Source organism: Melanotaenia boesemani, chromosome 6 (assembly GCF_017639745.1).
Source record: "Melanotaenia boesemani isolate fMelBoe1 chromosome 6, fMelBoe1.pri, whole genome shotgun sequence".
In the NCBI taxonomy this organism is placed as follows: domain Eukaryota; kingdom Metazoa; phylum Chordata; class Actinopteri; order Atheriniformes; family Melanotaeniidae; genus Melanotaenia; species Melanotaenia boesemani.
In genome coordinates this window covers 5,676,871-5,703,521 of record NC_055687.1, presented here as the reverse complement: position 1 = coordinate 5,703,521, position 26,651 = coordinate 5,676,871, and the positions used below count along the sequence as shown (strand labels likewise).

The 26,651-nt window shown below is 42.1% G+C and overlaps 2 protein-coding genes across 4 annotated transcripts in view; both read left to right on the top strand.

Annotated features, from left to right (window-relative positions):
• The window catches only part of LOC121641595 (gastrula zinc finger protein XlCGF8.2DB-like), a 32,784-nt gene extending 20,208 nt beyond the window's left edge, over positions 1 to 12,576 (top strand). For all 3 annotated transcript variants that reach the window (XR_006010734.1, XR_006010733.1, XR_006010732.1), the window contains one exon: positions 12,219 to 12,576. The gene's annotated coding sequence lies outside the window, so the exon portion shown is untranslated. The remainder of the gene's footprint in view (positions 1 to 12,218) is intronic.
• A 620-nt stretch (positions 12,577 to 13,196) lies between these two features.
• The window catches only part of LOC121641348 (gastrula zinc finger protein XlCGF8.2DB-like), a 56,290-nt gene continuing 42,835 nt past the window's right edge, over positions 13,197 to 26,651 (top strand). The window contains exon 1 of the mRNA XM_041987435.1: positions 13,197 to 13,525. Within this exon, the coding sequence (XP_041843369.1) occupies positions 13,258 to 13,525 (268 nt within the window). The 5' untranslated portion in view covers positions 13,197 to 13,257. The remainder of the gene's footprint in view (positions 13,526 to 26,651) is intronic.

Below are 26,651 nucleotides of genomic sequence, written 5' to 3'. Positions count from 1 at the left end.
CTGTGTGGAACTGATACCAAGCTGAAGATCTGTGCGGTAGTGTGCTGTTCTGTGTAGTGTGCCTGCTCAGTTGAAATGTCTGCTCAAGGTTTTACAATGCAAGCACAAAACAGATAATTCACAGCCATCCATTTTCTCATCACACAAATAGCAAAGTGAATCTGGTGCTGAAATTGGCTGCACTGTGTTTGCAAATGCATCACAAAATGCCAGCAGATTTGACAGAATTGAAGCTTTTGGGAAGACTTTCTGCAGTTCTGTAAGATATGAATCCCACTGTAACGAACTGATGTGTGTACACTGGTTTTTTGAAGTCCTTAGAGCAGGCATGTTTGCTGCCTCACCACACAGATGTTTATCAAGGCATTTTTTTTAGCTTTTGTAGTGAAGTCTATTTTGTGTCCTCCTTCTGCTCCCACTTTACTGATGTTGCATCGTTTCATCCAGTATGCAGGTTGTCCAGTTATGGTTATTTTCTCTCTGCATCTGACAACTGCTTAAACAGCATCGCCGCAACATGTGTGCATGTCTCCGCTATCCCAGCCATACATGTGCAGTGACCTGATGATATGGTTCCTGATGGCTCAGTGATGGGCTTCAGTGGACAGTCAGTCAGGTGCTGGTCAAGATCTGTAGAAAACACACTGGCAGACAGACAACAACAGTTTACAACAGTGTTCAGTTGTTTCCTATATTTTGCTTCGTTTATAAGGATGTTATATTATTACAGTTTCTGGTTTACAAGCTATACAAGACTGACATAGTTGCTTGAGTAGGTAGGTATGCTTTATGAAAATGTAGGATTATTAGATCATTTTAAACTTTTAAACTTAAAATTATGTAATATAAATATGAAGTTGTTTCTTTTGCAGCATTGTAATCCATATTAATCATTTATGCTCGGAGTAGGGCTGCACAATATTTCAAATTTACCTTCATCGCAATATTACCCTGTGCAATATACATATTGCAAAGATGGCCTAAACTGTGATAGCTAATAGTGTTTAAGTTTACGTGTATTTTTACGAGTGGCGTGATGTTCCAATTGTAGCTGTACGTTCTTGCGCCACGTGTGTCAGGGGCCAATCAAATGGACTTTTACTGTCATAAATGCGTCAAGCTGGATACTATGCTAGCACAACAGACCTCTGGTCCAGTCGCATGACGGAGCCCTACACGAGTTTCACCGCGCATTTCCTTACTGAAAACTTCGAACAGAAAACATGGTGTTTTGAAACCATATATTTCCCGGACTCGCACACCAGTGGAGTTGGATTTCAACAAGTGGTAGCAAGCTGGGATCTGCATGAAGAGCAACAGGTCAGCATCACCACAGACAGCGGACCCAACACTGAAGGCCACCGAACTGAACAAATGGGTCAGACTCCAGTGTTTCGGCCACATCTCGCCATCGGTAAGTCTTTCAATGACTGGATTATTTAGATAAATCTTACTGATTATAATTGTAGTAATATTGGTACAGGTTACGATGAACTTTGCCATCCAATTTTACATTAATTTGTTCCAATAGTGAAAAGGGAGAATATGAGAAATGAAGGAGAAGAAAATCTTAAAGTTGATATTCACACATTTTAAATAATTTTTGGTCTGTCTCTTGTTTTTTCCCCATTTTCCCAGAAAATGCGGTTAAAGATGACGTTCGTATTGCTTCAGCTGTTGGGCTGTGCAAAAAGTTAGTGGGGCAATTCTGCCATAAGGAGAATGTGGCTCTTAAAAAAAGACAGCAGGAACTCAACCTCCCACAGCATTCACTCATCACTGAGTGCCCCACCAGGTGGAGATCAAGGCAGAAGGTGATGGAAAGAGTTCTGGAGCAGCAACTGGCCTTAAGTGACGTCCTCTCAGCAGAGAGAAAATCAAGGCATTTGAACCAGGCATTAAGTCCTCTGCAACAATTTACTGATGCTGTCTCAGGTGAGAGTTACGTCAGTGTTTTATGTGTGAAAGCAGTCCTCCATCTGATGAAGACATCAGTCCTTGCAGAGACTTACAAAGACAGTTAACAAAATCAGATAAGAATAAGATCCTAAACTACATGAACACGAAGTATGAGAACCCAGCAACCCAGGAACTTCTGGATATGGCATGCTTCATGGATGTCAGATTCAAAGCTAGCAACATTTCCAGTGAAAAGGTCCTGCACATTAAAAACAGGGTGCTGTCAGAATTGGAAGCAGCAGCACAAAAGCTAACTAGGTTCTGCCCCCCCCCCCCCCCCCCCCCCCCCCTCTTTTTTGTTCCAAAGAGAAAGCACCCAGTGACCAAGAAGCCCAGCCCATGAATCCACCCTGTCCCACTGTAAAGAAAGCCAAAAAAAAAAAATCAAAAATCATTGGGCAGTTTCTTTAAGACAGCCTCACTCCCATCCTAATCCATCATCCAGCTGTTACAGGCAATGGAAGCTAAACTCAAGCTACTTTATGTCCCCCACCATAGATGGTGAGGCCGATCCTTTGGCTTGGTGGAAACTCCACCGGGTCACCTTTCCACAGCTGAGTAAACTTGCTAGGAAACATCTCTGTATACCTGCGAGTAGGTAGGTAACCCTCAGAGAGACTTTTTAGCACATCAGGAAATATTGTTACATGTGAACGTAGCTGCTTAAAACCCAGCAAAATAAACATGCTGGTTTTTCTGAGCAAGAACCTGCCATAATGTAGATTTGCACATGTTCTCATTTATTTAAGATTAACATTTTAAACAAGAAACACTGCACTTGGATTTATGTTTACATTTATTTAAACTATTGTACTAAGACACAGAAGTTTGTTTAAATGTTTACATTTGTTTGAATGCATTAAACTTTTTTCTTTTATTCGTATTTCATCAATTCAGGCAGTTGGAGAATAAGGGATGGCAGAAAATGTTTAACAAAATATTTTGGTACCCATTATGAATTTGTAATATACATCTAAGATGTTTTATTTACATAGCAGGTGTAGTCAGGTGCCATTCTTAAATAATAAAACAATATTTTATTGGAAGTAATCAGTTTGTTTTGTTTTTTTCTGTTATCTCAATAGGCTAGCGACTACCAACTACCTGGTGTCTGTTTGCACAACACCTGAAGCTGAAAGACATTGCATATCCTAGTATTTTATTTATCGCGAAACAAATCATCATTGTAGCTGTTATCACATATTATCGTGCAGCCCTAGCTCGAAGTTTAAATATGTAAAGAAAATCGGACAAAAGTCCACCGGTCATAACTTAACTTGACAACATCCAGGTTAGCTTACCTTTGCAGTGACGACTGTATTGTTGCAGTCCTGCGGTGGAAATGTGAACAGATCCTGTGCACAGCCATTCATAAAATGTCCGTGAGCTTCGAGCCATTTTTAATTTCTAAACTGTTCATGTGTGTAAGCACTGACACCATAAACAAGGTAGCTTGTTATATCCAGTGATGAGGTAATAATGTGGAACCGGAGCTCCATTCCTTAGCTTTGAGGTTGTAAGTATCTGTTATTGATTGTCGACAATTTTGCCAAATACTGATCCCGGACCTCCTTGATAAGTTTGTCCTTGTACGGTATCCTGTCATCATTCTTCTTTTTATCCATATTGGTGACTGCGTAAACAGTTTTAAAATGTATTACTAACTACAGTACTACTCTTTTGTTGTTTATATCCGATATTTAATGGTGAGTCTGGTCAGGCTGCTTATTGATGAGTCTGTGAAGACTGGAAATTGAGATACTGTGATATTGTGGGTATGAGGTGTGTTTTTATAAGGGAGTTTTCTGAACAAAGTGGCAGCTGGTGGGACATAGAAATATGGATGTCACGATTAAAGATTCTATGGGTACAATTATTGTCAAAGAAAACATAGTGATTGTATGATTATCACGATTATTCTGTTAATTAATTTCCCAACACTATAAATGTGTAAAACCACATGGACATTCATAGGTTTTTAGGTTTTATTCATTTATATCTTTTTATGCAATCATAACAAAATTACAGCAAAGTAAATCACCAAAATACAGAAATCCTTCATATTACTCTGGATTTCCCTAAGAGAAAACGGATGGAAAAGGCCACAGGACCTCTAACAAACTTGGGAAGCTTCTTTCTGGAAAATATTCAATTAAATTTAATTCCTTATTTCAGAATCACAATTTAGTTCATATTTTAAAAAAGACAAAAAGGCAGTACGGAGAGACTATAAATTTAATCTATAATCTATACAAGCACTTTCTCCTGTGCCTCCAGAATTATATCGTACACTGCTCTTTTTAGGCATTGTTAAAACCATAATAAGATTAGGATTAAAATTAAATTTGTCATTGCACAACATTTACATCAGCATTCATTGGTAATTAAATTCTTAAATCCCAGGCTCTCCAACAATGCCAAAAGAATATAAACAAGCATAAAAATTGTCAACAAGAGGAAAAAAAAAGATAATAAAATGTAAAAAGTTAGTAAAGTAAATAATATAAAATAATATGCAACAAAAAGGTGTTATTTAAAAGTGATGTTGCTGCTGACTAGGGCTGCAACTAATGACTATTCTGATGGTCAATTAGTCACCGACTATTAAAACGACTAGTCGACCAATCGGATTATGTATCTCATGATTATTATAAATGCCTCTTATTTCACTTTCAGCTTTGAACTCTTGCATGGGGTTGTTATGTAAGTCCGACTTTCCTCCTCTTTAAGTGTTCGAGCATTACAGATGTATTTCCGTGGTACGCAAGGTCCGCTTTACAAATCTCACATGTATTTATTTTATAATTTTAACGTGAAGTTATCCCAGACTTTTGATGTCCTCTGCCCCTGTTTTGCTCCCTTGTCTGCTGCCATATTTTTCCCCTGGTGGACTTTACTGCGCATGTGCAACTCTCAGCAGAGATAAAAAAACAACAGAAGACCATGTCTCACTCTGTAGTTTTTTTGTTTGTTTTTTTCCCGTTTGCGCATGTGCATTGTGCAACTCTCAGCAGAGATTATGGCATTACATCGCTGCCAAATACCTTGATGAGCGTACCAAATACCCTGGTGAGCGTATTTATCAATTCAGCAGCGCATTTCTTAATCTAGAGAGCTCATTGCTCTGATCGCAGGAGCTTTTAATTACTTGCAGGGTCGTGAACCCAGCACAGCCAGCACCGCTGAGCTTCATTTTGTAGTCCGTAAGAGTTTTTAATCCAGCCCACATACTCATGGTGTTGGAGCCCTTATAATAAGACTCCACTTTGTCCCTGTACTGACTCTTTGCGCTGCTGATAACTCTCCGGAGTGTGTACCTGGACTTCCTGTACTCCTCCTAATCACCTGAGTTGAAGGCGTCTGTTCGTGCTTTAAGTTTGGCACAGATTTCACTGTTAACCCAGGGCTTCTGACTTGGAAATGTCTGCATAGTAATCCTTGGTACAACGTCAATAGATTTCCCGATGTATCCAATGACCGTGTCTGTGTATTTGTTTATGTCAGTATCCCTAAACACACCACTCCGTCGTGCTGAAGCAGTCGTGCAGGGCCGAGTCTGATTGGATGGACCACTGCTGAATAGTCCGCGTCACCAGTCTGTGACGCTTCAGTTTCTGCCTAAAGAAAGGCAGCAGCAGAACTGAGACATGATCAGATTTTTCAAAAGGAGATATAGGCAGGGCCTTATATGTGTCTGCTTAAGGGGTGTAAGTATGATAGTGTGTTCTTACCATGTGCACAGCTGATGTGTTGGTGATATCTCAGCAGGACTTTCCTCAGGTTGGCGCTGTTAAAGAGTCCCCGGGGGACTCTTGTGGGGGTTCTTCATGTCCACAAAGCGCATGTAGACCAGTTAAGCAAACTCCTATCCCCCCTTCAAGACCCATGAAGAGGTTGTAGAGCTGGTCCACTGTTAAACGACCGGAATGAAAACCACACTGCTCCTCCTCAATAGACCCCCGAATAGACCTTACCAAGGAGGCTGAGGAGTGTGATCCCTCTGTAGTTGGAGCACACCCTCCGGTCCTTCTTTTAAAGGAGGGGAACCCCCACCCCAGTCTGCCAGCCAATGTCCATGCGATGCTGCAGAGGCGTGTCATCCACGACAGCCCTACAGCATCAAGAGCCTGCCATCGAGGAGCTTTTTAACCACCTCAGCCCCAGAGAGCCAACACCAGGGTCCCCAGACTCTGCTTCCTCATCGGAAGAGGTGTTGGTGGGATTGAGGAGGTCTTCGAAGCATTGCCTCCACTGCCTCACAACGTCCAGAGTCGAGGTCAGCACCCCTCCATCGCCACAGTGCATAGTGTTGATGGAGCACTGCTTTCCCCTCCTGAGCCGCCGGATGGTGGACCTGAATCCATTTGAAGCCATCCAGAAGTCATTTGCCATGGCTTCTCCAAACTCCTCCCACACCCAAGCTTTTGCCTTAGCGACTGCCAAAGCCACGTCCTGCTTAGCCTGCTGATACCCATTGGCTGTCTCTGGAGTCCCACAGGCCAAAAAGACCTGATAGAATTCCTCCTTCAGCTTGACGGCATCCCTTACTGCTGGTGTCAATCACCACAACAGGCACCGACAACCTTACGGCCACAGCTCTGGCTGGCTGCCCCAACAATAGATGCACAGAACACAGCCCACTTGGACTCATTATCCCCTGCCTCACCCATGACATGGTTGAAGCTCTGCTGGAGATGGAAGTCGAAACTATTTCTGACAGGGGACTTAGCAGACCCTCACAAGATGCTTAGGTCTGCCAGGCCTGACTGGCATCCATGACAGCTCCGCCCCTCTCTTCACCTGAGTGTCCAAAAGATGCAGCTGCAAGTCAGATGATATGGCTAAAAAGTCTGTCATCGAATTGCGGCCTAGGGTGTCAAATGCACATGAGGATACTCTTATGCCTGAACATGGTGTTCGTTATAGACAGTCCATGGCTAGCACAGAAGTCCAACATCAAGTACAATAATAAAACACCACTCTGATTCAGATTAGGGGGGCCGTTTCTCCCAATCACACCCCTCCAGGTCTCACTGTCACTGCCCACGTGAGCACTGAAGTTCCCCAGCAGACCGAGGGAGTTTATGGAAGGAGTGTTCTCCAACACCACCTCCAAGGACTCCAAAAGAGGTGGGTACGCTGAGCTTTTGTTTGGTGCATAAGCAAGTACCCATCCCCCCACCTGAAGGCGGAGGGAGGCTACCCTCTCACCCACCGAGGAAAACCCAGGTGCCAAGTCCGGGGGACAATGAGCATGCCTACACTTGCTCACCACCTCTCACCGGGAGCAACTCCAGAATAGGAGAGCCCCTCCAGCCCCTCTCAAGGACAGTGGTTCCAGAGCCCAAGCCGTGCGTTGAGGTGAGTCCAACTATATCTAGCCGGAACTGCTCAACATCGCGCACTAGCTCAGGGTCCTCTGCCAGAGAGTTGACATTCCACATCCCTCAACTAGCTTCTTCAGCCAAAGATCAGACCGCCAGGGTCCCTGCCTTTGGCCACCACCCAGTTCACCTGGCCTCTCATGCAGGTGGTGAGCCCATGGGAGGTGGGGGCCCATGTCACCCTCTCGAGCTGAGCCTGACCGTGCCCCATGGGCAAAAGCCCAGCCACCAAGTGCTTGCCTCCGTGCCCCACCTCTAGGCCTGGCTCCAGAGAGGGGCCCCGGTGACCCATGTCTGGACAAGGGAAACCTGGGTCCGTAGTTTTATGCCATCTTATATGTGTGTATGAATATATATATATATATATATATATATATATATATATATTCTATTTTCGTTTCTCTTTGTCTGTCCAAACCCATGCAGATGGCAGCGGGAAACTGCTCCCAAAAGATGAGCAACTTTTTATTTATTTTAATAAATACGGTTTTCATTTAGGCAAGACAGCAACGGTAAGACAGGCTTTTTGACTTTTACAAACCTAAAGCATAAATCGGGTCTTCCTCTGCCTCTGGTTCGGTGAATCTTGGTCATAGCGAGATGAAACTTCCAGCTGTGGAATCTGAGACGTGAACTTTCAGTAGAGGAGTCGTTTGTTCGTGTTCATGGGGAGACATCATATGTGTTTACATATTTTTTGGACTTTGTGTACCTGGTCTTTGAATTGTTTGTGCACTTAACTGTGTTTGGTGGTCATAGAAATGGTTTTGCTGAGCTGTTAGCTGTTAGTTTATAAGCTGTGAGATTCTAATCCGGCTTTCTGTCTGTTCACCTGATGCTGATATTCATCACATATTGTTCTTTCAGTGTTTAGAAGGAAGCAACTTCACAGCTTTAAATTCATCCTGCTGACTTTTTATCTTTTATTTAGTAAATCCTTAACATTTCATCCTTCTTTGTCATAAATATTTGATTTTATAAATATATGAAGATCTATGAAGAAATATTTTAACTGTTGCTGTTTAAAGAGAAAACTGCTGCTAAACCTGTTTATGTGTTTGGTGCAGGGGTCTGCAGCCTTTCCAATCCAAAGAGCCATTTTTCCCTCAGCCAGCTAAATAAAACTCCTTTAGAGACACAAATGTTACCAGGCTTTTCAAAAAGGCAACTTAATATATATATATTTTTAATGACAAGCCACCATAGGATATTTATTTTTCAAGAACCACACTTTTATTTCCATTTTTAGGTTATTAAATAAAGAAAAATATAAAACCTTTATAAAAAGAGGATAAACAGACTTTGTTCTAAGGGATGTAGATATTTGTGGGAAATTATGTAAAGTAAAAAGACAAAAACAGTCCCTGGTTTCCGACTTAATGACAGGAAAGATAGATTTAAAAGAATATTTTAGCCACATATTTAGAGGCATTGTGGAAGGTCCAGAGAGCCTCTTGCGGCTCCAGAGATGCAGGTTGGAGACCCCTGATTTAGTGTTTGTAAACCAAAATATACTGCATTTTTTTATATAACTGTAGGCCTTCTTTTAAAGGAAAAAGACGTTTTGTGCATAATGTGATTAATCACGATTAATTGCAACATGTCATGCGATTAATTGCGATTAAAAATTTTAATCGTTGCCCAGCACTAATATATATGTGTGTAAGTATCTGCGTGTGTGTATGTATATTTGTATATATATAAATTGTCCCCTCGCCCTCCATGGGCGGTCTCTCATCCATCCAAGCTCGGGTCCTCTACCAGAGGCCTGGGAGCTTGGGGGTTCTGCGCAGTATCTTTGCTGTTCCTAGGACTGCGCCCTTCTGGACCGAGATGTCTCAGGTTTGTCCTGGGATCTGCTGTAGCCACTCTTCCGATTTGGGGTCTGGTGCCCCGAGTGCTCCGATGACCACGGGCACCACTGTTGCCTTCACTTTCCAGGCCTTCTCAAGTTCTTCTTTCAGGCCTTGGTATTTCTCCAGTTTCTCATGTTCCTGTTTCCTGATGTTGCAATCGCTTGGTATTGCAATGTCAAGAACAACGGCTTTCCTCTGCTGTTTGTCCATCACCACAATGTCCGGCTGGTTTGCCATTACCATTTTGTCGGTTTGGATCTGGAAGTCCCACAGGATCTTAGCTTGGTTATTCTCTACCACCTTTGGAGGTGTTTCCCACCTTCACCTCTGGGCTTCCAGTCTGTACTCCGCACAGATGTTCCTGTACACTATACCAGCCACTTGGTTATGACGCTCCTTGTTAGCTTTCCCTGCCAGCATCTTACACCCTGCAGTTATGTGCTGGATTGTCTCAGGGACCTCTTTGCACAGTCTATACCTGGGGTCTTGTCTTGTATAGTAGATCTGGGCCTCTATTGCTCTGGTGCAGTTGGCCTCAAGGGTGATCTTCCACTGCCACATTGAGTTTGCAATTAAGGCTCTTAGAGTCCTGTTGATGTTATACATCTCCAAGCATTCTGTGATCCATGTGTGTGGCATTGAGTCATAGACCTTCTTGTAATCAATCCAGGCAGTGCACAGATTGGTATTCCTGGTTCTGCAGTCCCGAGCGACTGTTCTAACTACCAGCAGCTGGTGTTTTGCTCCTCTGGTATTTTTACCAATGCCCTTCTGTGCAGTGCTCATGTATTGATCCATGTGTCCGCTTATCTTAGCCGCTATGATGCCTGACATGAGCTTCCATGTGGTGGGGAGACAGGTTACTGGTCGATAGTTGGATGGAACTGTTCCCTTCAGGGGATCCTTCTGGATCAGGATTGTCCGGCCTTCAGTTAGCTATTCAGGGTGGGTCCCATCCTTTAGCAGCTGGGTCATTTGTGCTGTCAGGCACTCATGGAGTGCAGTTAGCTTCTTCAGCCAGTAGGTGTGAACAATGTCAGGTCCTGGTGCTGTCCAGTTCTTCAAACCTGAAACTCTTTGTTGAATGTCTGCCACTGTAATGGTTACTGGTTCTTGTTCAGGGAGGTTGATGTGATCTGCTCTTAGAGCCATCAGCCACTGTGCACCGCTGTTGTGTGATGCCTCCTTCTCCCATATGCCTTTCCACTATTGTTTCAGTCTCCAACCTTGGCGGGTCTGCCCTGTTATTACCCTGCCACTGAGAGTACACTTTAGCTGGTTGAGTTGAGAACAGCCAGTTTATTTGCCTTGCTTCAATTTCTCTCGTGTACCTCTTTAGGCAGGTAGCCAAGGCTTGGAGTCGTTGTTTGGCAGTTTCTTTTGCTTCAGGTATGGGCATCTGGCTGTATCTCCTGGGTACCTGTTTTTTCATTGCACTTTTCTGGAGCTCTGATAGTTAGCTCACTTCTCTCCGAGCTGTCTTGATTTTAGCCTCCAACCTCCTCTTCCATGGTGGATATGTATCTTTATGGTTGCACTTTGGTTGATAGCCAAGCACCTCAAGGATCCCTGCTGCTGAGGTGTAGATCAGCTCATTGGTTTCAGTGATGGTCATTGTAGGAATCGTTTTCAAGGCTGCATGATTTCACATCTTCCAGGAGACTTTACGATGGTGCTCCACTCAGCCTCTGTAATTGGCGTCGGAGTTGCCTGATGTTAATTTTTGCCATGATCTTATCTCTTAGGTCAGTCGCTGCCTCGCTCAGTGTGATTGTGCTTATTGGGGCTTCTTACCCAATCTCTGGATGTTGTTAACTCCCCCCTGACCTGGCGTCCTGGCTCCCCCTTGCCGTAGCATTTGTGTTGTACCTCGTCAATCTTCAGCTGTGATAGCAGTTGCCATCTATGGATGTTGGAACGTTGAGCTACTAGTTGTTTGGCAGTGAGTGTTGATTGTGGGTTTTGAAGATTCCATATTTCCCACATTCTCTGCATGTAACCTCTCTGACTAGGGTTACTGGAGTAGTAGCATTCCAACAGAGCCTTGTTCTCGCCTCTCGTCCATTTCCGTCTTGTTCCAGTAGTGGTCCAGGGTGCTCTGGTTCTCTGGTTCCCCAGCACCTGACGCGCGCATATATATATATATATATATATATATATATATATATATGATGTGTGTGTGTATATAAGATAAGATAATCCTCTATCCTAAATTTCGGTGCTACAACAGTAAAGGTGATGAAGGTTAAACCAGTGCAAAAAATGGCATTACATCAGGGGTGCCCAAAGTCGGTCCTCGAGGGCCGCTGTCCTGCAGATTTTCCAGTGTTTCCTGCTTCAACACACCTGACTCAAATTAAATAGATCCAACAGCCTATTAAGTTTTGCACAATGACTCCTCAATGTGAGTAAGGTGGTTTTGGAGCAGGCACACATCAAAAACCTACAGGATTGTGGACCTTGAGGACTGGAGCTGGGCACCCCTGCATTACAGAGATAAGAACAAAAAACCATACAGAATAAAAACTATATAAAAATTCTACATAAAAAAAATCTATATACAGGTCTATATTAAAAAGCATATTTACAAAATGAATTTACATTATTGAACAGTACTGATATTGCACGTCTGTGTGCATTATTAGTTTTTGGTTGTGGCTGTGTGGTTACTTAGAGCAGTGCAGATTGTAGAGACTGACAGCAGCAGGAAGGAAGGACCTGCGGTATCTCTCCTTCACACACTGCGGGTGAAGCAGTCTGTCACTGAAGGTGCTGCTTTGTATGTGCATATATGTGTGATGTGTATAAATGTGTACATATATATATGTGTGTGTGTTTGTGTGTGTATATACATATATATATATACACACACATATCCCACTGTTTTTCTTGTTGACAGAGTTATTGCGCATGCAGACAATTTATAGGTGTGACTTTAATGAAGCTGTGAGGGAATGAAGTGTGAATTCTTTGTACTACTTGGTCATGAAATACAGTTTTATCTTTCTTTTTATTTCAGTGTTCCAGGCAGATGTGGAGCAGCTGTTGCTGACTACAGAGGAGGTTTCTTGGAGTTTGGACAAGCAGGACCCAGAGGAACTATGGCCCAATCAGGATGGAGAGCAATTGATGATGGGCTGATGGAGAGTGTCACCAGTCTTCCAATGATGATGGCTCCTGTGAAGACTGAAGATGAGGAAAAAGAACTTCAGCCTTGCTCATTTTCAGCCCACCTTCATCAAACCCAAACTGAAGGTAACACAGAAGTAAAGGCTCCAACCAACAACCCAGATAAACAGATTAAATCAGAAACTGATGAAGAGGACTATGGAGGACCAGAAATAACCAGTGACCCAAACAGTCATTTACAGCAACACAGTGACATAAAGGCTTCAGGCTCTTCTGAGATAAAACATTTGCCACATTTTGTTCCTGAAATGAAAGATGAAGATAAAAGCTGGAATGACAACATGGCACATGGTTCAGGTGTAAACAGCGATGTGGAATGTAACACTTCCAAAACCTCCGTCAGCTGCTCTGAATGTGGTGAAGAGTTTTACTCTCAACGATCTCTCCAGAGACATTTAACAAAAAGGTCTTTGAGCTGCTTTAGAGTGTCACAAAATAAAAATAAGCAGAAAAGAGTCCAAACAGGAGAGAAAATAATTCAATGTGATGTTTGTGGTAAAATATTTAGTCATAGAGTAAATCTTCATAGACACAGGAGAATACACACAGGAGAGAGACCATTCAGCTGTAATGAATGTGGACATAGCTTTAGTCAAAAGACAAACTTGAACAAACACATGCGAATCCACACAAGAGACAAACCTTTCAGCTGTGATGAATGTGGACAAAAGTTTAGTCGAAATACACACTTAAACAGACACATGAGAATCCACACAGGAGACAAACCATTCAGCTGTGATGAATGTGGACAAAAGTTTAGTCGAAAGACAAGCTTAAACCAACACATGAGAATCCACACAGGAGACAAACCATTCAGCTGTGATGAATGTGGACATACATCGAGTCGAGCGGATGACTTAAAGAAACATATGACAGTCCACACAGGAGACAAACCATTCCGCTGTGATGAATGTGGAAAAAGATTTAGTGGAAAGACAGATTTAACCAAACATATAAGAATCCACACAGGAGAGAGACCGTTCAGCTGTGATGAATGTGGACAAAGATTTAGTCTAAAGACGGGCTTAAACCAACACATGAGAATCCACACAGGAGAGAAACCATTCAGCTGTGATGAATGTGGAAAAAGATTTAGTCAAAGGACGGGCTTAAACCTACACATGAGAATCCACACAGGACAAAGACCATTTCCCTGTGAGGCTTGTGGTGAATTATTTAGGTGGCCTGTCTCTTTAAAAGCACACATGCGTGTCCACGCAAAATAGAAGGCGTATAGTTGCAGGATTTAGCTGCATATCTGTAAACAACATAGCTGTGTTTACAGTGTAGATATGTGCTGGTGAGAAGAACTTTATGGGGGTATTCCATGAAAGTAGCTATAGAAAACGAGACACCCAAATAAGTTTGACTCAAACTAGCTCCATTTTCTAATCGAATCTCAACTGGTTCCACAAACACAGCTCAGCCTTATGTAATCCAGACTCATTCAAGACAGACTTGAACAAAGGTCTCTATAAAGGTAAAAATGTGCCAAAATGAACAAACTTGTAGATTTGATGTGAAAACTTGTATAATACAATGTGAGAAGTTGTGCATCAAAAATCTGAACTTGTATGTCAAAATTTTCTGCTGTAAAGAAAACTCACACACGTGAACTGAATTTGAAGTTACAGAGAAAATATAGTCCATCTGTCAAATTATCTTCAATAGTTTACTTGTAATTACATTTTTTTCAAGTGTTCATTTTGCTTTACAACTTCAACTTAGCGATTACAACTTCCTGAATCTGCTGCTGCAAGTCACAAATGTGCTCTCGCAAGTCACAGCGTGATAAAACTGTGGCCTGACTTTTGGCTCATTCCTTGCAAGATATTTGTGCCAAAACTAACTTGTGTCTGAAGACGTGAGAGCAGAGGAGGGGGAGGGGGTTCTGGGCTTAACCAGAGTGAATGGTTGTGAGCCCAATGTGGGTCATCAATAGTTGAGCCAATCAGAGTGAACGCGGGTCATCAATAGTTGAGCCAATCAGAGTGAACGGTCGTGAGACCAACGTCTCCAGAGTTTCTGTTGTCGGACGTCTTGGCAGCTATCGCTATTGCGCACCAACCTGGGGAAGGTTACTTCATTAACCATCGTTTTGACTACCCCATTGTGTGTTTTAGGAGTAAACAAACATATGCTCTAACAAAATGTATAAAGAATTACATTAAGATCAAGTGAATACGCTCTTTGGTGTGTATGAAAGGTGACTGTTGGCTAGCTGAACAAATCTGAACATGTCTCCTCTGCCTTCTTGTGCTTCAATCCTCGCTTGTTTAGTTGCACTATGTGAAGCCTTTTTTGTGAAAAATGAAAGTAAATTGGACTGTCTTTTCGACATTTTTGGTCGTTATTTTGACAAACTGGCGCTGGTGGGTTTGTTACGTGAAGAAGCCTACTATACAATCTCCTTACGAAGCAAGTAGGTAACGTGATTACCCATCAAACACCTCTTTTTTGTTGTGAATTTAACAAACAAAATAACCATAATTTTAATAATGAGCCACACCAAATTAAAAACTAATTTGCAATTTATTTGTGCTATTTTATTATATTTTTGTGTTTTTAATAAACAAATGCCCATGACTTTGAACTTTTGGGGGGCGGAAGTAGTAGGCCTGAAAATACCGGATCCAAGCAAACAGTTGCCGGAACACACCCTGTCAAAATAAGAGAGTTCCCGGATCCTGTTCCTCAAATTAAGCCCTGGTAACATGTCTTTAATTTGGATATATTTTAGTCTGGAAACAGCTTTGATTGCTCAGCAGTCATTATCAGCACAAATAATCTCATTGACAAACTATTCTTCATTTGAACATCAATCTTTTTTTTTTTTTTTTAACAACCCGCCTGTTTAATCCAGTACAATTTATAGACCACCTAACCCTCCGTCCTGTTTTATTAGAGTTTTCAGAGTTTTTATCAACCATACATATTCAATACAATAAGATTTTAATAACTGGTGACTTTGACCTTTACATTGATAACAGTAGTGATTCCTACTCCAACGAGTTTTTAAACATTTTAAACAGCATGGGTTTTAAGCAACATGTAACACAGCCTACTCACAACAGAGTACACACCCTGGACCTGGTCATTACCTATGGTCTGTCCGCTGGTGTGTCCTCTGTTGTCGACCTGGCTGTGTCACACTACTACTGTGTGTTTTTTAACATCACCAGTTTAAGCAAACGGGAGACCTCGGTGAGAACTGTGAGGAAACGATATATTACTTCCCAAAATTTTATTAACATTTTAAACCAAACTCCTGCTTACCTGCACCGTGTGATTTTATTGTTGCCCATTTTAATCAACAACCCAGCAAACAGATTAAATCAGAAATTGATGGCGAGGACTGTGGAGGACCAGAAATAACCAGTGACCCAGACCCAAACAGTCATTTACAACAACACAGTGACATAAAGGCTTCAGGCTCTTCTGAGATACAGGAAACATAAAGCAAGACAGCAACCTTGAAATAAGTGTTTCCAGGTAAAAAAGTTGTTCAGCTTAAAAGAGAAGAGAAATTAGTTCAGCTGATACTCCTGAGCTGATACTGCAGGCCACAATATGTCACTATGTAGTGTTCCCAGATTATTGGCATTCATCCTGCTTCCCTTTCAACACAGGCTCTTGGACTTTAAATACTGTATATTGTTCAGGAATCCTGCATGAACGTTGTGACATTTATGCTGTTACCTGACAAGAACTCTCCGGTTGCCTTTCGCTTTTTCTGAAAATAATTTAGCAGGCTCATCTGAACTTGCAACCAGTGGATAGTGCATTACAGTGTGTATAGGATAGCCTACATTGTTTCTGCTTTCTGTTTTCTAAAGTGGCAACTTTAATAGCCTGCGCTTAATATTACATCGCATCGCGTTTATTGTTCATAATCAGTATCCCCCCCCTTCGCCGCGCTCTACATGCTGTGTTCATGTGCAGAGCAGATGTCTGACAGCAGAGTAGCCTACTACTGCATGTGCCTGTGGTTGCTGCAGTGGTTCCTATCTTGCTAGGCCTCGTCATATTGCTAATAAAATCTGAGCTGTATGAACTGATTGATTCTTGCAGCCTGACACCTGACATGTGTTCATTTTATGTTATTGTTTAACCACTTTTTGTTATTTTTACTGGTTTTATTTACTTGTATTTTACTTTAATTGTATTTGCTTGTTAGTGTGTTTTTATAGTTAGTTATTTTTTAAAATGTTTTTTGTTTTTTTCGTGTTCAGGTTTTTTTCAGCTGTTGTTGTGTAAAAGTGCTTTACAAATAAAGTTGAGTTAATCATGCATCATAGAACATCCCCAAGGTTAATGTATACAATTACAAGTATTGCATATTTTATTGTATAAAATAATTTGATAATACTTCATTTTTCTATTGAATTTTTTAGTATCAATTCTTTTATTACTGTTTTTTTCTTTCCTTAAACCACCAGTTTTATTTCCATTTTAAATAAAAACAAACAAAAAACATTCTTTATGTAAAGTTCAATTGTTCACTGCTTTTTCTTTATCAGATACTATACTGTTTCATACATCATACAGAACCTTTTAAACAAATCCAAAACCATCATCATCAACCTCTCCATGGAGCCTGAACTAACCTCTCGCTTCATGATGAGCTGTTATTCATGTGGTGTACAGGCCGCTCAAACAAAGTGACAGAAGTTTGTGTCAGTGACATGCGGTCAGGTGAGGCAGAGGCAGGCCGTACTATTAGGCAAACCAGACATTTGCCTGGAGTCCCAAGCCCCATACAAGGCTCATGGGGCCCCCAAAGTGCCTCCTTAATATTGTTTTCACCATACTCATCGTTTTTAAATGGTTTCCAGTTTGCGAAGCTGTTCATCTGTGTGGGAATGCTACAAAAACTGCCGCTTCTGCTGACAGACGCTGTACAAGACGCTCTGCTCGACTTTGCTTAATTTTTACAGGTTTTATTGGGTTTTAGCTGTTTTAAGTCAGTTTTAAGCCTTTTAAAAATCTGAACTGTACAGTCACACTATTTATAACCGTAAGCTTTTAATATTCCGGTTTTATAAAGAACAGTTTTAACCAGAAATCAGAGAAGGCTTGAAATGGCTGCCTCAGCACTTTCCGATAAAAGCCTGGAAATAACAGACAGATCACCGAACCTGAAAGAAGACACCCGGAAGCTATCCGAGGAACTGAAGTCCAAAAACAATCAGCTGAATTCCCTGATGGATGTATCCCACCAGTAGTCGATTCACATAGCCTCACTTAAAGCGGCTCTCCAGGACACAATGACTTGGGACCCTGCTACCTCGCCCTGGCCTTTTTCCAGCTCCATGCCGAAACACCTGCCATCTTGGTCTGAGGTGGTCTGCCGTCCCAAGCGCATTGCCGGTCTGGACCAAGGCAACCGGGACCCGACGGTCATCCCAAAGCTCCTTGAGGCGTTGAAAGCTCCTTAAAGCCACGGTGAAGAGACATGCTGAGACACGCCCCGGGAGTCTTGGCCAGGATTGCGTCGCCGCTCGAGCTGGATCCTCCCCCTCTTTTCCTGCTTCCACTGCTGCAGGGGCAGAAGTCTGTCCTCCCGCCACCACAGAGACTGCCGCATCACGCTCTGATGCGGTAGGCCGCCCTACCTCGACCTGGAGACTACCGCCGGCTGATGCTGGCCCTCGTGTGCTCATTGTGGGGGATTCTACTAAACCGGAGCTGTTTGGGTTATTGTTTTGTAAGCCAGAAGCAGAGCTTTGAATTAGATGCGGGCTGCAACTGAAAGCCAGTGGAGAGCGATTAGCAGCGGAGTGACATGAGTTGGTTGAAGACCAGGCGTGCTGCTGCGTTCTGGATCATTTGCAGAGGTTTAACTGAGCATGCAGGCAGGTCAGCCAGTAAGGAGTTGCATTAGTCAATGTGTGAAATGACCAGAGCCTGGACCAGGAGCTGTGCCTTGTGTTCAGTCAGGTAGAGTCTGGTCCTCCTGATGTTGTAGAGAGCAAATCGGCAAGATCGAGCAACACCAAGATTTCTGGTAGAAGACGTAGGCAAAAGTGTGATGGAGTCAAGCTGCACGATTATCTGTGGCGGTAAGGAAGGATTGGCTGGAAAGACAATAAGCTCAGTCTTGGACAGATTTAGCTGAAGGTGGCGATTCTTCATCCATGTGGAGATATCAGCAAGACATGCTGATGCTCGCATTGAGACGGTTGTGTTGTCAGGTGGGAACGAAAGGAAAAGCTGAGTGTCATCTGCATAGCAGTGGTAGGAGAAACCATGAGAGTTAATGACTGCACCGAGTGAGAAGGTGTATAGTAAAAGAGAGAAGAGGGCCAAGCACCGAGCCCTGAGGCACCCCTGTTGTCAGCCTATGTGATCAGGAGATTCCCCCTTGTCAAGACACTTGAAAGGATCTTCCTGAGGTAGGACATAAACCATAAGAGGACAGATCCTGTAGAGATGGGATTTATGGCTCTTTGAAGTGAGCCGGATCTTGAGGAGCTGCTCCTTTCAAAGAGCCATTCAAAAGACTGGCTCGTTCTCACAATATCTTACAAAATTTCACAATATATAAGAATGACAAACAATCAAATTATGTACCTACAGAAAATCTATTATACAAGATTAAAAAAATTATAGGAAACATAGATAAAAAAGGATAAACCTGAGCAGTCAGTGCAAATTCTAGTAAATGTTTTGGATAGAACTCACAGTATTTGTTTCCAAACAATACTCTCTGCCCTTAGATGCTTCACATGAATGGAGTGTGTTGGACATCAGACTTCTACGATGTCACAAATGTTATTTATTTAATTTTCATTTTACTCAACTGTACTACTTCTTATTTTCTTATTTACTAATTTTTTTTTATTCAGTCATTCTTACCTGGAAGAGGGGTGGGGGGGGATTGGGCTTGGCGTGTGTGTATAAGTGTGTGTGTGTGACAGTGTGAAAAATTTCATTGAGTGTATTTATTCTTAATCATGTAAATAACTGTGTTGCCTATGGCATGAAAAGCGCTTTATAAATAAAGTTTGACTTGATTTGTTTTCGTGAAGGCAGTGTCAAAAATTTGTATATAAAAAGAATGGCTCACAAATGAATGGCTCACAGCTGTGAATCGGTTCCCATCGTTCATTTAAAAGAGTCGATTCGTTCATGAACGTCACATCTCTTAAGATCCTGAGATGCCAAGCTCCCAAAGTGTTGAGAACAGTATATGATGGTTGACTGTGTCAAAGGCAGCAGACAGGTTCAGCAGAATAAGGACTGAGGATTGACCAGCGGATCTGGCAAGTCGTAGGGAATCAGTAACTGACAGGAGAGCAGTTTCAGTGGAGTGGCCTTGCCTATAGCCGAATTCATATGGATCTAACAGGTTGTTATCTTGGAGGAACTGTGAGACCTGACTGAAGACGGTATGCTCTAGTAGTTTAGACATGAATGGAAGCAGTGAGACCGGCCGGTAGTTTTCAACCTGGGCAGGGTTGAGTGTGGCAGAGGGAAAGACACTGGATTTAAGAGGAGTTGATAATATGGGTTACTGCAGATCTGATTTTAGGTATAATGCTCTGCAGGATGTCAGAGGGAACAGGATCAAGAGGACAGGTCGTGGGTTTTGAGTTGACTAGAAGTTTAGAGACTATGTCCTCATTTAGAGAGTGGAAAGAGCAGAGTGAGGCACCATTAGCTGGTTTGGTAAGGCTGAGATGGTCAGGCTCAGTGAACTGGTTATTGATGGTAGCGACCTTTTCAATGAAGTAAGAAGCAAACATTTCTGCAGTCAACACAGTGGGGAGGAGGGGAGCGGGTGGTGGAGATAAAAGAGAGTTAAACGGCATGAACAGTTGTCGTGTGTTGGGAACATTGCGGATCTTGTTCGGTTAAAAAAGCTGTCTTGGCAGCCTTTAGGCTGCATGTGAAAATTTCAAGTTTTTGCTGGTATTCAGACAAGTCAGTGTGCTCTTTTGATTTGCGCCACTTTCTTTCTGCAGCCCGAAGTCCGGCTTTGTTATTCCTTAGAACCTCTGTGAGCCATGGACTGGGAGGAGTTTGTCTGGCTGGTTTTGACGCCAGAGGACAGAGTTTGTCCAGAGAGGAGGCGAGAGAGGAGCAGAGTGTTTATGTAGCCTCATTAACAGACAGTAAGGAGAAGTCTGAGTGAGTGAAAGGAAGAATCCATGCTTGGTCACCCAAACACACTAGCATATGTGACCAGATTGTTGCACGATGGCGGCCAAGAACGTCACCTGCCAGATGGGACTTCAACAGCTGAGTCATCAACACTGTCTTCGAGAACCTAGACGACCTGATGCAGTGTTTTGAATTCATTCATTTGACAGCACCACAGTGAGGGAGTCACTTGGTTTTCTGAGGATGCTGCAGGATGAGGACTTCTAGTTTTTCCTGCAGCTGTTTCATTAGATGATGCCTTATGTCGACATGCTGTACCAGCAGCTGCAGAAGAAGGACATTGATGCAGTTTTCCAGAGCTTCACAAGCAGTATGCAGGCAGTAAAGCAAGATAAAATCATTTTAAATTATTCTCAACACTGAGCCTTGTCCCTGGTGGGGTCGGTGGCTGCCAATATTGGCCCACCGGGGGCTGTGCCCCGTAACCACAGGAGGCTCTGGCTCGGGCCTCCCTCTGCCGCCCTCGGGGTGGGTCCGGGGTAGTCTTAGTGGTGGGGTGGCCTGGGTTTGTGCCCCAGGATTGCCGCTGATTGCTCGGGTCTCTGGGCTACCCTAATCTGCCTCTGGCGTGGTCATATTTGCACGATCACACTCATCTCTGCTCAATCCTGACTCCTCAAACTCTGCATGCAAACACAGTCACCGAGTTGTCCAGTGGATTTATACACAAGCTGTTTTTGTTTAGGTTTTATTTATTTACTTATTTATTTTTATGGGTGTGTCTTTGGTTCTTTGGTTGTAGTTGTGATACATCTTGCTGTTGTTGTCTTGTTTTTTTTTTTTTTAGGAACTCCTAATGACTGTCAGCTTAGTTTACCCATAAAATCTGTAAGAAATTCTCTGTTGTGTTTCTGTACAGGTGTAGCAGTTGGTTGTCTGGCGTTAATTTGGATTGAAGGGTTGTTACTTCTATCCACTGTATCTTTGTCTCTACTTCCATCTTTTCCACTTTCCTTTGTACTTCTCTCCATTACTGTCCTTTTTTTGTGGTGTTTTTTTTCCCCCTCTGGTCAGGTCCAGCAAGATTAAATTTATGAAATTTATTAGCTGACTTTGTTGTCACTTCCATCATTTATTTATTTATTTATTTGTTTGTTTTTGTTTGTTTGTTTATAAGACGATGCATCAAACACCTACATACGTCTATGAATAGGATGATGGAAACGTTTTATACCTCCATCCGCTAGAGGGCAGTGACACTCTGTTCGATACGATAGGTTTAACATCCGGGTCACACAGCAAGCACGTTTGACGCTAACGTGAGCGCGTGTGCGTACAACGCAGCGAGCTCTGCCCCAACCTGTGGAGAAACTTTGTTAAATCGAACCAACGTTTCTTTATTAGTACAAGAAACATTAAAGAGTTGAGGTGGAGATAGACGATCTCGAAGATCTGCTTTTCTTCTTTTCAGGTATTTTCTGCAACATTATTTAATGAAAACTTGAAACTACCGCTGGAGACGCCGACGTATCTGGATACTGACTGTTGTTGGTTTCAGTCCGCTGCGGAGACCAGCTCGCGGGGGAGAAACGACGGGACGGAAGGAGGATCGGACAAAACCTTGTTATCGAGGGATCCTAGTCGGGAAGGAAGGTGAGAATTTTCATACTTTGGTGTGATGTGTTTGGTTTTTAACGGTAATATTCCCGGGAATTGTGTGGTTGTGATGTTTGGAGCTTAGTGAGGTTCAGTTGTAGGTGCGGCGGAGTGGTGGCTCTGTGGGGTTAAAGTGGTTTTGAGTTGCGGTGGAAAATGTTTTCTTTAAGTCTTTTTTACAAGATTTAATTGAAAAACATAAATAATAAGTAAATAACGGGTGAAATGAAATACTGTAATATACGGCAGGAGTTATGAAATACCCACACTGACGCATCTCAAACCCACAGTGAAGTTTTTCACCCTGCAGTCTGTAATGTGTTCGTCTTCCCCATGCAGTAGCAGCAGTTTGGTTTGTATGACTGCTGTTGGGACAACAAACTGCTTTCACTGTGGACAGTGGAGGCTTGTACAGGTCTGACACTCATACTGGATGCATATTTGATGCTGTAATCCTTCCTGTGTGGAACTGATACCAAGCTGAAGATCTGTGCGGTAGTGTGCTGTTCTGTGTAGTGTGCCTGCTCAGTTGAAATGTCTGCTCAAGGTTTTACAATGCAAGCACAAAACAGATAATTCACAGCCATCCATTTTCTCATCACACAAATAGCAAAGTGAATCTGGTGCTGAAATTGGCTGCACTGTGTTTGCAAATGCATCACAAAATGCCAGCAGATTTGAGAGAATCGAAGCTTTTGGGGAGACTTTCTGCAGTTCTGTAAGATATGAATCCCACTGTAACGAACTGATGTGTGTACACACTGGTTTTTTGAAGTCCTTAGAGCATGCATGTTTGCTGCCTCATCACGCAGGCGTTTATCAAGGCATTTTTTCTTAGCTTTTGTAGTGAAGTCTATTTTGTGTCCTACTTCTGCTCCCACTTTACTGATGTTGCATCGTTTCATCCAGTATGCAGGTTGTCCAGTTATGGTTATTTTCTCTCTGCATCTGACAACTGCTTAAACAGCATTGCCCCAACATGTGTGCATGTCTCCGCTATCCCAGCCATACACGTGCAGTCACCTGATGATATGGTTCCTGATGGCTCAGTGATGGGCTTCAGTGGACAGTCAGTCAGGTGCTGGTCAAGATCTGTAGAAAACACACTGGCAGACAGACAACAACAGTTTACAACAGTGTTCAGTTGTTTCCTATATTTTGCTTCGTTTATAAGGATGTTATATTATTACAGTTTCTGGTTTACAAGCTATGCAAGACTGACATAGTTGCTTGAGTAGGTAGGTATGCTTTATGAAAATGTAGGATTAGTAGATCATTTTAAACTTTTAAACTTAAAATTATGTAATATAAATATGAAGTTGTTTCTTTTGCAGCATTGTAATCCATATTAATCATTTATGCTCGGAGTAGGGCTGCACAATATTTCAAATTTACCTTCATCGCAATATTACCCTGTGCAATATACATATTGCAAAGATGGCCTAAACTGTAATAGCTAATAGTGTTTAAGTTTGCGTGTATTTTAAGGAAGTGGCGTGATGTTCCAATTGTAGCTGTACGTTCTTGCGCCACGTGTGTCAGGGGCCAATCAAATGGACTTTTACTGTCATAAATGCGTCAAGCTGGATACTATGCTAGCACAACAGACCTCTGGTCCAGTCGCATGACGGAGCCCTACATGAGTTTCACCGCGCATTTCCTTACTGAAGACTTCGAACTGAAAACATGGTGTTTTGAAACCGTATATTTCCCGGACTCGCACACCAGTGGAGTTGGATTTCAACAAGTGGTAGCAAGCTGGAATCTGCATGAAGAGCAACAGGTCTGCATCACCACAGACAGCGGACCCAACACTGAAGGCCACCGAACTGAACAAATGGGTCAGACTCCAGTGTTTCGGCCACATCTCGCCATCGATAAGTCTTTCAATGACTGGATTATTTAGATAAGTCTTACTGATTATAATTGTAGTAATATTGGTACAGGTTACGATGAACTTTGCCATCCAATTTTACATTAATTTGTTCCAATTGTGAAAAGGGAGAATATGAGAAATAAAGGAGAAGAAAATCTTAAAGTTGATATTCACACATTTTAAATAATTTTTGGTCTGTCTCTTGTTTTTTCCCCATTTTCCCAGAAAATGCGGTTCAAGATGACGTTCGTATTGCTTTAGCTGTTGGGCTGTGCAAAAAGTTAGTGGGGCAATTCTGCCATAAGGAGAATGTGGCTCTTAAAAAAAGACAGCAGGAACTCAACCTCCCACAGCATTCACTCATCACTGAGTGCCCCACCAGGTGGGGATCAAGGCAGAAGGTGATGGAAAGAGTTCTGGAGCAGCAACGGGCCTTAAGTGACGTCCTCTCAGCAGAGAGAAAATCAAGGCATTTGAACCAGGCATTAAGTCCTCTGCAACAATTTACTGATGCTGTCTCAGGTGAGAGTTACGTCAGTGTTTTATGTGTGAAAGCAGTCCTCCATCTGATGAAGACATCAGTTCTTGCAGAGACTTACAAAGACAGTTAACAAAATCAGATAAGAATAAGATCCTAAACTACATGAACACGAAGTATGAGAACCCAGCAACCCAGGAACTTCTGGATATGGCATGCTTCATGGATGTCAGATTCAAAGCTAGCAACATTTCCAGTGAAAAGGTCCTGCACATTAAAAACAGGGTGCTGTCAGAATTGGAAGCAGCAGCACAAAAGCTAACTAGGTTCTGCCCCCCCCCCCCCCTCTTTTTTTGTTCCAAAGAGAAAGCACCCAGTGACCAAGAAGCCCAGCCCATGAATCCACCCTGTCCCACTGTAAAGAAAGCCAAAAAAAAAAAATCAAAAATCATTGGGCAGTTTCTTTAAGACAGCCTCACTCCCATCCTAATCCATCATCCAGCTGTTACAGGCAATGGAAGCTAAACTCAAGCTACTTTTTGTCCCCCACCATAGATGGTGAGGCAGATCCTTTGGCTTGGTGGAAACTCCACCGGGTCACCTTTCCACAGCTGAGTAAACTTGCTAGGAAACATCTCTGTATACCTGCGAGTAGGTAGGTAACCCTCAGAGAGACTTTTTAGCACATCAGGAAATATTGTTACATGTGAACGTAGCTGCTTAAAACCCAGCAAAATAAACATGCTGGTTTTTCTGAGCAAGAACCTGCCATAACGTAGAGTCTGGATTCATGTTCTCATTTATTTAAGATTAACATTTTAAACAAGAAACACTGCACTTGGATTTATGTTTACATTTATTTAAACTATTGTACTAAGACACAGAAGTTTGTTTAAATGTTTACATTTGTTTGAATGCATTAAACTTTTTTCTTTTATTCGTATTTCATCAAATCAGGGAGTTGGAGAATAAGGGATGGCAGAAAATGTTTAACGAAATATTTTGGTACCCATTATGAATTTGTAATATACATCTAAGATGTTTTATTTACATAGCAGCTGTAGTCAGGTGCCATTCTTAAATAATAAAACAATATTTTATTGGAAGTAATCAGTTTGTTTTGTTTTTTTTTCTGTTATCTCAATAGGCTATCGAGTACCAACTCCCTGGTGTCTGTTTGCACAACGCCTGAAGCTGAAAGACATTGCATATCCTAGTATTTTATTTATCGCGACACAAATCGTCATTGCAGCTGTTGTCACATATTATCGTGCAGCCCTAGCTCGAAGTTTAAATAAGTAAAGAAAATCGGACAAAAGTCCACCGGTCATAACTTAACTTGACAACATCCAGGTTAGCTTACCTTTGCAGTAATGACTGTATTGTTGCAGTCCTGCGGTAGAAATGTGAACAGATCCTGTGCCCAGCCATTCATAAAATGTCCGTGAGCTTCGAGCCATTTTTAATTTCTAAACTGTTCATGTGTGTAAGCACTGACACCATAAACAAGGTAGCTTGTTATATCCAGTGATGAGGTAATAATGTGGAACCGGAGCGCCATTCCTTAGCTTTGAGGTTGTAAGTATCTGTTATTGATTGTCGACAATTTTGCCAAATACTGATCTCCGACCTCCTTGATAAGTTTGTCCTTGTACAGTATCCTGTCATCATTCTTCTTTTTATCCATATTGGTGACTGCGTAAACAGTTTTAAAATGTATTACTAACTACAGTACTGCTCTTTTGTTGTTTATATCCAATGTTTATTGGTGAGTCTGGTCAGGCTGCTTATTGATGAGTCTGTGAAGACTGGAAATTGAGATACTGTGATATTGTGGGTATGAGGTGTGTTTTTATAAGGGAGTTTTCTGAATAAAGTGGCAGCTGGTGGGGCTTGTGACATAGAAATATGGATGTCACGATTAAAGATTCTATGGGTACAATTATTGTCAAAGAAAACATAGTGATTTTATGATTATCACGATTATTCTGTTAATTAATTTCCCAACACTATAAATGTGTAAAACCACATGGACATTCATAAGTTTTTAGGTTTTATTCATTTATATCTTTTTATGCAATCATAACAAAATTACAGCAAAGTAAATCACCAAAATACAGAAATCCTTCATATTACTCTGGATTTCC